The sequence below is a fragment of the Rhinoderma darwinii genome, chromosome 6, assembly GCF_050947455.1.
Source record: "Rhinoderma darwinii isolate aRhiDar2 chromosome 6, aRhiDar2.hap1, whole genome shotgun sequence".
Lineage (NCBI taxonomy): Eukaryota > Metazoa > Chordata > Amphibia > Anura > Rhinodermatidae > Rhinoderma > Rhinoderma darwinii.
Window position 1 is genome coordinate 24,266,725 of NC_134692.1, and position 14,500 is coordinate 24,281,224.

Genomic DNA, 14,500 nt, shown 5'->3' on the forward strand with positions numbered 1-14,500 from the left:
CGGACTTGTGCACTTGGAGCGGAGGTAGCAGACCGGAGGGAGCGACGGCGGCGGCAGGAGCAGGTAAGTTAGGTCTGTGTATGTACGTGTTTTACTGTGTTTACACTACTGTATGTTAACCTACTACACTGTGTGTTCGCTCAAAAAATGGCGACACACAGTGTAGGAGGTTTGACCGTTCAATCCCCTCGTTTCTCCCGGCACTAGCCAGGATAAAGGAGGGGGGGATTCTGAGAGCTCACTAGAGCGAGTGAGTTCTCAAATTTTGCAGCATAAAGCAAAGTGGTTGCTTTACCACATGCAATGCTGCAATTTTGGGAATTGCTCCATCTAGTGACCAGCACTGGGAAATATTATAAATTAGAATCTAATTTATAATATTTCCTGACTCGTGAAAAAAATAAAAAAAAATTAGAACAATGTTTAATAACCTACACACTAATTGTTTAACTAAAAAAAAAAAAAAAATTTTTCTAGCGACACATTCCCTTTAATGCAGCAAAGCCTTTAGTCTGCAGCAGACGGAGCTGGTGCACAAGAATGTACGCTGCCGCCCCGGGAGTTGCCTACCTAGAACGTTTTCATGTCTTAACAGCACCGTGTTGTATAACTCAGTCTCCCTGAACCAGGACTTCTCATCTCGTGATGAAAAGATCTTTACAGCAACGCTTTCTCCTTGCCAGTGGCCGCGCCATACTTCTCCATAACGACCCTTACCTATCAAATAAAATAAAAAAAGTTAGAATATAAAAATTACACCATTTTTTTATTTCGATTCTTAGATTACATTAGGTTTTTTTTTTTTTTATAAAAAAAATAAATAAATGATTTGTGAACCACAAAGGCATACTGAAATTCATATTTTATACTAAATTAAAAATCGGTTCTGTTTGCTGCTGTGCATTTTTAATATTAAGTATCTATTTTTACCACTTAACCTTTCAAAAAGGAGCAATTACCGCATATAAAGCAATTTCAATAAAAACATTTAATGAAGTGTCAATCATCTCATCAGTCACTTGAGATGCTGCGGATGGTGAGAGTGAGTGTGTCCCAGCACAAATGGTTACAGAATGAAGCCTCATTCAGAAGGGGCGTATTGTTCCAATGTTTGACAGTCCATATTTCAGGTGCCCTATGGTATTTTTCGCTCTGCTCAGTAGAAGCATCATAGGGGGTTGTAGGGTTTCATTTGGAACACGAACGGTTAAACAAGGGTGCAACACGCTTGTCTGAACAGGGCCTTGGTCAGCGCATGCCTAGCTGGCTCTTTACTGAACTTAATGTGTATCACTAAAAACTACAAGTGCTCCAGCCAGCTCTCCATAAAAATCAGCAACGGGACCTGCACTGAACCCCCCAATGAAATTAATCTGACAATTCTGATTGACATATTAAAGGTAAAAGCGGACTTTTCAGTTCTTGCCCAGAGTACATCTGCTCAAGAGCCAGCAGGGGGAGCATTTTCTATGCAGATCCTATCCCAGGCGGCTCAGGAGCGATGGCCTGTCAGCGGCTTTACTGGTGGCCTAGAAGAGAACTGTTAAGGGATTTTGAAATGTCAGCTTTCAAAACTATGCGGGTGGGGGGGGGGGTGCAGAACGTCCAAACACCTGTCAAAAGCTGGATTTGATATTTGTGCCCAGAGTTATACTTTAAAGTAATAAAACGATAGAAGATTTTTTTACTTAACGGTTTTCAAAGTTGCTTGATTTTAGATGCATTAGAACAAGATACAATCTATTGTATATAAACCAGGTTATAATCATTAACAGTAAAAAGGGGTTATGCAGGGACCCAAAATTATTAGCAGTGTAGTCACTGTAGTATGTGAGTACACCCGCTAATATACATTCCGGTCCCCCTTTACGCTGATTGAGATTTTTATAGCGCTGCCAGGGAACGGAAGTTTAGTTGCAGTCTTCTTTGATGACGATACAACGGTCATGTAACCGGCCCCGCTGTATTTTATATACAAGCAGGAGCGGTAATACATGGAGTATAGCGCACCGGAATGTATATAGCGGGTGTACTCACATACTGCATCAACTACACTGCTAATACTTTTTGGTCCCCACATAACCCCTTTAACAATTTGTTACGATTAGGTCTATGCTCAGTGCTCAGCAATTTCAGTCAGTGCTATAGACTTTGATTGATGCGGAACAGTCCGTGTTCAACAGCCGATCCAGTCATACTCCTATCTGCAGTTGTGCGGTTAGTGCGAAGGGGAGACCAGGATCCTCCGTTTTTACACTCTGGAGGTGCCAGTGGTCAGACCTCCACCGATTTAACATTTATCACCTATGAAAAGGATAAGAATACCCCTTTAAGCACAGGGAAGTTAATGGCCGTGTACAGGGGGGGATGGTGTTTAGGAATGGGCCATTGAATGACTGTAATGGAGACTAAGTCGTTTATATTAGGGATAAGTCACAAAATAGGTATATAGTATAGAGAGAGGGATTAGCATTGGGCCAATGGATGGAAGTACAGTGGCGATTGGAGAGGATAGGGGCACTAAGTAGTTGTATAGTGTAGAAGGTGATGATGGGGTTAAGGAGGGCAGCACTAGACAGCTGCATAGTCTACCAGGGGGAGGATGGGGGCGTTAAATGGCCGTACAGCAGACAGGGGAGAGGACGGTGTTAAGAATGTGGCACTAAATGGCCGTACAGTGGCAATAGATGAGGATGGGGTGAAGGGCACAGCCATTTAGTCTCCTTTTATTGAAATAGGCGATACCACAATAACGTGTGTATCTGCCTTGATCCGAAGAGGACACATGAAATAAAAACTCAGCTTAATATGAACAGTTGAAACAAAATCTCCACTAATGGGGCTCCAGCATTGTAATCTGAATCTCTTGGCACTGCCCCAGATTTCTAAAGGCACTGAATGGTAATACGTCTTATATTATCACTCCATGTCAGTAAACTGCGAAACCTTCTGCCAAGAATTTTATAAACTGACACTCATTAAAATGTGGGAGCTTTGCACAATAGGAAAATCCTTGCAGGTATACAGTAGTGAAAGAAACCCGGACCATGCCAGTGCTTTGTTACAGGACTTGGCTGCTGAGCGTGTCCTTCATAAAGCAGTGGAATATAATGCCGCTTTTGTATCAGCGCTTGTTCAGACTTTCACAGTCTAGCAGATAAAAGCACATTAGATCGGCTAAATTTATCTACTTACAACTAGGACCTGCATCATTAATTTTTAGGTGTTGCGTGCAAAAACTCAGCATACGCAAAGTCTTACTTTATTATTAGGTTTCACTTTATTACGATTACGTTTCTTTGTTTTAAAAAAGGCCAAATACTATTTAGATAAATGACCCTTCTATATGTCCCTTGGAAATAGCACCATCTACAGGCAAGAAAGTCAGTAAAATTGTGGTAGAAACGGTGGATATAGTTCTACAACGATTATTATTTTTTTGTATTATATTATATTTCTTGTACATTGTATCCAGTATGAAGATATTCAATGGCCTGGGGGTACTCCGTATTTACAGACATGCTTTTTATAATAAACTATGTCCGCCAAGGGTAACTGCTAGAAAAAGAAAAAGACAGCTATACCTGCTATGACAAAGTACTGGCTTTTAAAGGGGTCTGGTTTAAAATAAAGAGGGGATTCCATTCTATTACCAGAACAGAGCGCGGCCAGAAAGAGCAAGTCTCTCTCTCTCTCTCTCTCTCTCTCCCTCAAAGAGGATCCGCCTGGTCTGCAAAACCCACGGATAGCCAGTTGTTTTTTATGGGCAATGTGTAACACTTCATTTCACCTGTAGAGGCGCTGCAGAGGAATTTAACACTTGTTGCTGGTTTCCCCAGCAGATTATAGAAGATCGCTGGGGTCTCCAGTAACGGGACACACTGATCATATTAATCGCAGGGAAACGCTTCAAGCAAAAACAGTTAGTCAACGGCGGAAAACCCCTATAAAAGGCTTTAATATTTTTTTTATTGGCTACCAATAAACTAATAGTAGTGTACCTTAAGTCCCTTTTACACTGGCCAATTATCAGTCAAACGGGCGTTCACAGAACCCTCGTTCCCAATAATTGCCACGTGTAAACAGGGAGATGCGCTGCTGAAATGATAATGTATGGGGACGAGCGATCAGAGTAATGAGTGACATCCCCATACTAGCTCCTTGTGAAAGAAGCAAACGAGCGCCGATCTGTCTCGTTGATGGGCGCTCGTATAGGCCTCGTGCACACTTCCAACACCGTTTCCACGGCCGTTTATGTCGGATCCGTGTGCCCGTTTTAGCGGCCGTGTGCACTCCGGGTTTGAGCGCCAAGCATGGTACTGTCCAGGGTGCTGAAAGTACCATGCTCGGCGCTCGGAAAATACACTTTTAATGAAACAAAAAAATAAAATAAAAAAGTTCATACTTACTTTCCTCCTGTCCGGCCTCCAGGGATGACGTTTCATCCCATGTCACTGCTGCAGCCAATCACAGGCTGTAGTGGCGGTCACGCACGTCAGAAGGCAGGCCTCCAGGGATGACGCTTCACCCCACGTGACCGCCTCTGCAGCCAATCACAGGCTGCCGCGTCAGAAAGGAAGGTCGGACTGGAGGAAGAAGAGGGACTCGTCACCAAGACAACGATCGGGTACGTATGAACTGCTTTTTATTTTATTTTTAATCAGCAGCCTCTTTTCTCTATCAGTGATTGATAGAGACAAGTGGCTGCCGATTAGTGTAATATATCTGTAATGTACTTCTGCCCGCCCGGCCGTTGCTAGGCAACGGCTCCGTCACACACGGACGGCACACTGATGCCTTCCGCGTGCCTTCAGTTTTTTGACGGCCCCATTGACTTGCATGGGCCTCACGGTCACGGAATCTCGGACCAAAGTAGGACATGCTCTACTTTGGATAGCAACGGAACCGTCAAAAAAACGGAAGTGTGCATGGCCCCATTGAAATGAATGGGTCAGGGTGCTAGCCGTCAGAAAAACGGCTAGCACCCTGAAGAAAAAGACTGAAGTTGGCATGACGCCTTACACGGCCCATTAGCCATGCTTATTATGCAGCACTGCGTACAAACAAAAATATACATCAATACTAACCAACACATTCTGCAAGGGTAATCTGGCGAGCCACTGTTCTCTGCACTAGGAAAGGAAGCCCAGATCCACTGCCAGACGTACACGAGTGATCCAGCAAATCCTGAAAAAAAATGAAGACCAATTTCACTTTCTCCATTCTATTAAACACATACTGTATCAAAATCGGAAAGACACCAATGTACGAAATTAAAAATAATCAGTCTTGCCACTAGGTAGCAGCATTGTACATTCTACAAAAAAAAATTATAAATATAGAAGATTATAAAATATGCTATTTCATTTATTTTATTTTTTTCAACGAAAAGGTTTAAAAAAAAATAAAAAAAATTAAAAAATTAAAAAAAAATTAAAAAACAATGTATGGAACAGACGACTGATTACTCAGTGAAACCAAGCATCCATCTGTTTTTAGTGTGGTTTTTAGGCAGCCGAAATTAAACTTTGAGGAACGGGTGTGTGTGTGCATTAAAAGAAGTTATTTTGCTATGCTCTAAATCAGTAGCATACAATAGAGGAAACCTTAAAGGGGTTTTCCACCTTCCGACAACTGATGACCTACCCACCGGATTACATGATCTGTGGGGGTCTGACAACTGAACCCCGCACAGATCAGCTGGTCCGGTGCCTCAGTGAACCAGACGTACAAGCCGGAAGCACTTAGCTCCGGCCATGGCTGCAGCTCTGCTCCTATTGAACTGCAGCACGGCCGCTATGCTATGTACAGAGTCAACTGCTTCCAGGCTGCGTACATAGCATTATGTGCCATAACATCCGGTGCACGCAGGCCACTGGAGCAGCTTATCGGTGCGGGGTCCGGGAGTTGGACCCGCACCGATGATATACTGATAACCTATCCGGTGGATAGGTCATCAGTTGTCAGACAGTGGACAACCCCTTCTAATTACTTACCACGCATGTTTATAGAGAGGATGTAACTCTTGTTTAACAAGCAAGCCCAGCAGGATACAGATATATTGATACTTATTCAGGCACATAGTTCTGTCCATAGGGGCAGTATTACATCAGTTAGTGCATAGTAAAAATATTGTACTGAAAGGGGATGTCCAGTAGTATAAAAAGCGGCTGCTTCTCCCCCTCTAGAGACAGCGCCTCTTTTGTCCATGGGCTGCGTCTGGTATTGCAACTGGACAAACTCTTATTTTCCAGGCAAATGGCTGAATGAACTTGGAAAGTGACAACTACTTTTTCTAAGCCAGAAATGTGCTCAGAACAGTTTTCACTTCCAATACCCCAGCAGCTTTCTGGATTACCCAGCCGGGGGGACAATAATAAGCACAGAACGCTTATACACACACGCGCACACACACACAATATATACTCACGGCAAGTGTGCTGTCCCCCACGTTGGATGCGATCAGCCCGTCTATAGTTCCATACTCTGCGTCTCGTGTGCTCAATCGTTCCATGTGCCGCTGCTGAATTTTTCGGAAGACCAGCAGGGCCACAACAGAAAGAACTATTAGAACAATCACTGGAGCTAGGACAAAAATGGCTAGAGTTTCCACACTGTAACTTAACGCCTCGCCATGCGTTGAGATCCCTAGAGGAAAGAAGATAGAATATTCAATACCTGTGCATAAAGCCATGCGGCAGCAAGTACAATAACTTATTACATCACACATCTCTATATAGCAGCAACGAGCCCTTGAAAGAGCGCGCTGTCACCTCTGTTCACTATACGTTAAATTGCTGTGACATTGACTTCTGGTCAAATCAAAATCTTCACTGTTCCGCAATTACAGCTAATTCTGCAAAAACAGTCCAGTGCCCCTACCTCAATTTTACCAATACTCAACCCCACAAAAGGAGGGAAACAAACAATTTAAAAAAAAAAAAAGAAAAAAGGAAGTGGTCAAAAGGTCTTTGTTCACATCTGCGTTGGAGGATCAGTTAGGGGCCTCAGTCGCAGATCTGGCAGGGACTACTGGAGACAATAGCGCAGCATGCTGTGCTATTGTGTCTGGTAAAATCACGGACACCCCGATGGAACTCATTGAACCCTGCAGAAAGGGTAGAAGAGACAACCTGTACCGTAGGTCTGCAGTGCTGGTAAAGGGATATTGGAATTAGGCTCCGTTCACATCTGCGTTCGAGGCGCCATCACAGGTCCCGTTGTTTTTGACTGACAATAGCGCAGCATGCAGCGCTATTTCGTTCCACGGAAGGACACCATGACGGACACCTGATAGAGCCCATTAAAGTCAATGGGTTCTGATGAGCGCCCTTGATGGCACAGAATAACGGAAGACCTAGTGCAGGTGTGAACAAAGCCTCACCTATAGATCGGTAGGTTATTACCAAAAATTGCTAAGCAATCAAAAGAAGAGACTGAATTGTTAATAATATGGGAGGAATTACTATTTATGCATTTCCCCCTTTTATTTTATATATTGGGGAATTACTATTCATACTATCCCCCTTATAATGACCTATTACAGCAACAAAACAAAAATCAGACAAAAGACAGGCCGCTACGGAAGAGGGGAAGACTGGCCCATTAATGCGTTCTTACTGATGTGCTGAAGCCGTCCTTTATGAACTGAAATAATATTCTACAGCTACAAGTGAGGTTATCAGAGTATTTATAGGATTATTTTTTCTACTTTGTAGCACATTATAATCGAAGTAACAAGAACTGACAGTTTTATATTGAAGAGTAATTGAAAAAGGTTTTATTCCTCGGAGTAGATTATATATTTGTGCCACCTCCCGGGATGACAAGTCAGACAGCAAATCGTGGAAATATTTTCTTACCGAAGAACGCAAATAGCTATAATCATCATACTAACAAAATATGTAACTGGTGCATTGTAATAGATGACTGACCAACTGCATGGTAATCACAAAAATGACACCATGTGTTATACTGAAAGAAAACCACCATTTGGGACATGGTACGATTAATAGGAGGCTGTCAAATAAAAAGTAAGAGTACTGGAAACATAAACTTCCTAATATAAGTAGAGAACATTATCTTTTAATTATGTATGCTGCATCAGAAAATGTATGATACAAATTTACCGAGAGCACTTTGGCCTCATGCACACTATCGTATAGTCTTAATGTTACACAAAACCATGGGTTTGTTGTGGTCCGTCCCTAGTTGTGCGGCAGTGTCAGTTGGAATCACGGATCCACAATAATTCACCAGTATTTGCAAATCCGGATTGTAAAATGACACATGCGGAGTTTCTGCCTTGTGGAATTGCAGCCCCCGCACAGATCCATGTAAGTTACGGTCGTGTGAACGGAGCCATAGGAAAAAGAGTGGGTCCGCAATATATCCACAAAAATGCAGATAAATTGCGGCCACAAAAATACGGGTCGTGTGCACGAGGCCTTTAGGTTTTATTGCGATAACTTTTACAAAATATATACAATCCTATGAGGTTTTCACAAACTCCACTTTCGGGAAAGGACTCCACGGCCACTAGTTGTGGTAAAATCATGGCTTTTCACATTTCCATATGGGGACAATCACTAGAGTTCTGCTGGGGCTCTCTCTCCAATGGGGTAACACGGAGGTTGAGCGACGGCCACGGTAACTGCGATATTGCCTTGGCCAAAAGGCGCCAAAGAGCACTAGCCACATCCTTAAGACTAGAATGGGACTCCCCAGTCTGCATGTCTTGGTGGCTCATGCATGATTAAGGTAAAACAGATTCCCTTACCACCCAAATGGACAAATTCGGCTCATAAGCTAAGCAGCGTGCAGCCCCCCATTAGACAGCAGCACCCTTTTTTGCAGAAGTTTATGCACAAAACCCAATGCCTAAATAAATCTAATACGTATGGGGGGCAGTGACTGACCCTGGCATCTGTGGTCCGATAAAATGAAGAATCGGTACGTTGGATTTTAACCTGCCTGATCCTCTGCTTTAGTGGGAGATAAGCGGTGCCAGAGAAACCTCGCCGATGCTTACGGTCCGCACAGCAGGTCTGAGCATAAATGTTTATGAGGGAACAGGGCAAGCACTATTTATCAGATAGCCATTTATATTGTATGACAAGCTTAATACATAATATCCATATAGTGAAGAGGAAATATAACCTTTACTTGGCAAGTATGCTGTAATATTCATGTTACAGAGGTCACTCTGACAACACTCCACGGCCTGGTCAGGAGATGGAGGGGTCTTGCAGGTCATTCTACCCTGCTCGTAGACTTGGAAGCAGCCTTTCTGATAAACTAGGAGGCCATCGTTCACACTGAGGGAGGCGAAGCATTGCTGTCCGTAACAGTGGTCTCCCGTGCCGCAGGAGATCCCCTCGCACACACATTTATACTGGCCGGAATTCACTTTTACCTCTTCATCTGTAGACAGAGACCAGTATTAGTACAAGGTATTGTCATACATGATATGGTTATACAGAACACTGAATCCGACCAACAGGATAGTCTTCAGTCACATTTAAAAAAAAAAAAAAAAAAAAAAACAGATTTGAAAGCGCTAGAGCTACAGTCCATAACTTATTATAGGGTGCACAAATATAAAAGAGACGGTAATATTCCCATAACTGGGGAGATACAAGAGATAAAATCGTGACCATAGGTGCAAGGATTTTTCTGGGTCATCTCATTGTAGGACATTGCAGTCAACCTCTCCCCAGACTAAAATAGCGGATAACAGAAAAATAGATTAAGGCAGATTTACTACTGTCTAGAATGTGTTAAAAATGTTAGACAAATTAAGAACAGGATGTTTTCTAGATACTTATAAAAAATTAATTATACATTTTTTTTTTGTTTTTAAAAAGGCTTAAAGGGAACCTGTCACCAGCATTTCACTTGTTGAACTTTACTTATCCCTCACTGGCCGCTGCTATCAAAAGTTCATTGCCGTTATCCCCTCTCCTAAACTCCTCCTCCTCCTGTAAATAACGGACTGCAAACATTTCGCGCCTTTTATCGTAATAATCCGGTGTCCTGTTGTACGTACATACTAGAAGAGGACATCAATGCACAAGCGTGGGATTTTGTGTGCTGGGAGAAGGCGAGGAGCTGTCAATCAAAAGTAAGGAGGCGGAGTAAACTCGGAAAGGCTTGAGGAATGAAGATCTGACTCTTTTCAAACGAAGATTTGATTCTTTTCTGCTCATTTGCATACGGTGCGGGAACACTAAAAAGCGGAATACTAAAGCTACAGAGCCGACTAAGAAGATAATTATAGGTTATATAGAAATGATTTTTCACCCACTACCACCAGGTATTGCTGGTTTAATAGGTGAAATGCTGGTGACAGGTTCCCTTTAAATTGCACCAGACCAAAACAAAGCCTAACAAAAAGGTGGAAGAGAGAAGTATCCAGTAAGATGTGCCAAATTTATCATACAAAACATCCTGGTGTAAAAGCCTTTTTACACGGCCAATGATCGCAGTGAACGAGCGTTTGTAGGAAGCGATCAGACGACGAACAAGCAAACGCTTTTATGTAGTTTGTCGGCAACACATTTCCCTGTGCGAACAGGGGGATGTGCGGTTGATAAGATGCAAATGTATAGGGACGAAAGATCGTATTAATGATAGTTCGTCCCCATACTTGCGATGATTGCTTTGTTTGACTGCAGAAAACTAGCACCGATTGGCAAGCTGTATTATCGATTGGTGCTGGTTTTAGAGGGCAGAACATCTGCCCAGGTAAAACCACGTTTAGTCTGGTTAGAAAGTCTGCCCATTGTATTCAACTGAACAGCATAAGGAGAGACAAGAGACTGATGTTCCTTTAAGAACCGTATAAATATATACCCTGCTGTGCCATAGCGGACATTGAAGGTCCAGAGCCCGAATTGGGAAGATAACAGTAATAAAAATCAGATTTTGAAATCCCTCATTTCTAAGCTGTCAGCAATATTTTATTTTCAATTTTATTTTCCGAGCCGCATTCTGATGCGCATAACAGCAGGAGACCGACTACATCCATCTGGAGAATATTTACAAGGATTTATGAATTATGATTCATCCCTGTGTTCCCCTTGTTTGCAGTGATAATATTAGCAGCCTATAATTTTATTTCTTCTATCCATTTATGCCAGGATATCTATTGCACCTGAGCTACAGTTCTGTAGATCATTGCTATTATACGCACTTTATATTAGTCTTTTTTTCATCCAGAACAATGAACAGATTGATTTCAAGTAAGTGTCGTGTTCGAGACGGAAATTTCAAAGCAGCGCCAAGAGGGTCTGAGGACTAGGCCGAGCACTGCTTTTTTATTTAAGGAAAAGGGAGTTCCAACTTAAAAAGAGGTTGTCCTGGACTACAGAAAAAAAAAAAAACACACAAAAACCGTCTGTTGTGTTTACAGAAACAGCGCCACATCTGCCCTTTGACTGGGTCTGGTATTGCAGTTCAACTCTATTCACTTGTGAGCTGCATCCCCTTCCATTGGACTGCTCATTATGGGCCAGTTATCAGAGCGGTGTCTTATATTCTATATGAAATATCAGTTTGTGTAATTCTCCTTTAAACTCTCACCAAGTGTTAATTATTAAAGACAATAAAAGGGAAACTTACAAGACGTGTTTAAAGAGACTGTCACCACATTATAAGTGGCCTATATTGTACATGATGTGATCGGCGCTGTAATGTAGATTACAACAGTGTTTTTTATTTAGAAAATGAGTTTCTCAATGGACAACTGGGCGTGTTTTACTTTTTGGCCAAGTGGGCGTTGTACAGAGGAGTGTATGACGCTGACCAATCAGTGTCATCATACACTTCTCTCCATTCATTTATACAGCACATAGCGATACAGCTATATCGCTATGTGCAGCCACATAAACACACTAACGTTACTGCAGGTGTCCTGACAATGAATATACATTACCTCCAGCCAGGACGTGATGTGTATTCAGAATCCTGTCACTTCTCTGCGAGTTACAGCATAGCAGGCGTAGTCTCGCGAGATAACCCTGTAAACTGTCAATTACAGCGAGATCTCGCTGTGCTGTGCATCTCAGTGCCGCTACAGTAGCGTCAGGATTCTGAACACACATCACGTCCTGGCTGGAAGTAATGTATATTCATTGTCAGGACACTGCAGTAATGTTATAGTGTGTTTATGTTGCTGCAGATAGTGATATAGCTATATCGCTATCTGCAGAGTAAATGAATGGAGAGAAGTGCATGACGCTGATTGGTCACTGATTGGTCAGCGTCACACACTCCTCTGTACAACGCCCACTTGGTCATATAGTAAAACACGCCCAGTTGTCCATTGAGAAACTCATTAGCATAAAGCTAATATAGGTCATAACTCCGTCAAAAATGAGTTTTTCAAAATGAAAAACCACTGCTGTAATCTACATTACAGCGCCGATCACATCATGTACAAGATAGGCCACTTATAATGTGGTGACAGAGACTCTTTAAGTTCTTATTCACAGTTGATCCAACTGGTGCAGAGGCACCCAAAGAATGGCTACCCGTGAAGTATAAATAAGGGAACCGAAAAAAAACAGCTCGGCACATATGCCTCATATCCTTCACACCCATTTAGCAGACCCTAAAGGAGGCAAGTGGCATTCTTCGCAGCTTAGGAGCAATGCTCTATTTCTAGTTGTCAAGGAGAAAGAGGGAGGGGTCTATTTTATTCCGGGAAATTGTTTGCATGCAATCTTGCAATGGTTCAGAACGGATATGGACTTAAATTATCTTCTTCAATAAACCTTTTTCTCCTGTTCTCACCACAACTTTAGATTGTACTTTGAGAGAAAATGCTTTCAATATACATCACCAAAAATATATTTCCATCAGTTTAAACGGCCCTTATTTTCCCCAGGCAAGTTAGGCCAGACACAACAGTGGCAGCAGAGCGAGCAGTGCGTAACATGCCTCAGGGGAAGGCGGGCGGAGATCTCACACTGCAGATTCCTCACCTTATTATCAATCCTTATTTATAAAAACACCAGCGCGCTCCACCGTCTTGTGCACGGCATTGAAACCTTTAGAACATGGAATTCAAAATATGCAACGCACCAAGAAGAGGCCCAGCGCTTACCAGTCATCAACTGTCTGGGAGGGAGTTCTTAAAAGACAAACGCTTTCAGATGTGCGTTTTTATGAGCTGCAGACGTGTATTAGGGGTTGGCAAAACGCGGTCGTATAACGAGGGTGTGCAAAGTCTTTAGATGTTCAGACTAGTTTCTGGACAAAATGAATGACGTATGAATGATTAAAACGTTGCTTGACAAAAACGGATTAGGAAGCGGACAGAATGTAAGACGTGGCGGCACGCAGGTCGGCAGTGCATATTTGCAGAGCGGAGGCTCCATTTCTGTTTTAATGTCAGGTGATTTGTCTGCATAAACCCTGCTCACAATTACAAACCACATCCTCATAACGACAGCTATTGTGCCTCCATTATCAGTGTCAGCAGAGGGCTCCGACCCATAAACCATGCGAACAAAAGGCATCCAATGATAAACAGCACCAGCAGAGTGCCCCCACAAAACAAGAGTGCCAGCAAAGGGTCACACATAAAACAGCGTCGGCAGGGTGGACCCTGATAACCAGAGCCGGCATAGGGCATCCCTTCACACTGCCATAGAACCAAATAACTCATTGATGAGGGTCCTAAGCTACCAAGCATTTCATGCTTACAGGTTCCGAAGGTAAAAATCTGGTGCTGTATATAGCACTGGTAAGAAAACCCACACCTCTGGATCTAGGCCTTTTTTACCCCAGGAGGAAGCGGGAGTTCCTGAATCGGCACAGGTTGGAACACTTCATTATTAGGTGTAGGTTCCTTTTAGGACAGTTCACCTTAAGGGTACAGTCACATGTGGTAGACGGTTGCAGAAATTCATCTGCATGGGGTTGTTTCTGCAGCAGGTGTATGGATTTCTGTGAGTTCTATTCAGATGAATGGAATGAATTTTCAATTGCAAAAATTTCTGCAACAGAGTCTGCCATATGTGACTGCACCCTAAGGGTATGTCCACACTGGGCAGATTTACGGTGTTAAAGTATGCAGCACATGCGACCTAGAACCCGCAGGGAATTCCGGCCAAAAAACCGCACCAAACTGTAGTGCAGATTTTTGGCCGGAATCTCTGCTGCGGACAGAGTTGGAAAAAGCCTATACTTACCCCCTGGACGTTGCCATAGTGACGTGTCCCACTGTTCTCTGCGCACCCCGACCTCATGTGATGGCGCTGCAGCCCACATGACTGCTACAGCCTCGGGTAGTCTGCAGCAGGCCAATGGCATGAAACATCACCCCAGGAGGCAGGGATGCACAGAAACCAAAAGGGACGCGCCGCAATGGCAATGTCCAGGGGGTAACTAAAGATTTTTTTCATAAACAAAAAATGCGCCAAGTGTGAGCATACCCTAATGCTGAAAATTACCAGCGCAATGAACATGGCTAGACAAACACAGATTCAACCCC

At 43.0% G+C, this 14,500-nt stretch overlaps 1 protein-coding gene across 3 annotated transcripts in view; it reads right to left on the bottom strand.

Moving 5' to 3' along the window:
* Positions 1–14,500, bottom strand: part of ACVR1 (activin A receptor type 1) — a 73,757-nt gene that overhangs the window by 18,171 nt on the left and 41,086 nt on the right. For 2 of the 3 annotated variants that reach the window (XM_075829307.1, XM_075829305.1), the window contains exons 3-6: positions 9,160–9,423; positions 6,431–6,648; positions 5,088–5,187; positions 571–717 (exon numbers count right to left, since the gene is read on the bottom strand). In XM_075829307.1, the coding sequence (XP_075685422.1) occupies positions 571–717; positions 5,088–5,187; positions 6,431–6,648; positions 9,160–9,423 (729 nt within the window). The remainder of the gene's footprint in view (positions 1–570; positions 718–5,087; positions 5,188–6,430; positions 6,649–9,159; positions 9,424–14,500) is intronic. The other variant, XM_075829308.1, reaches the window with a different exon arrangement.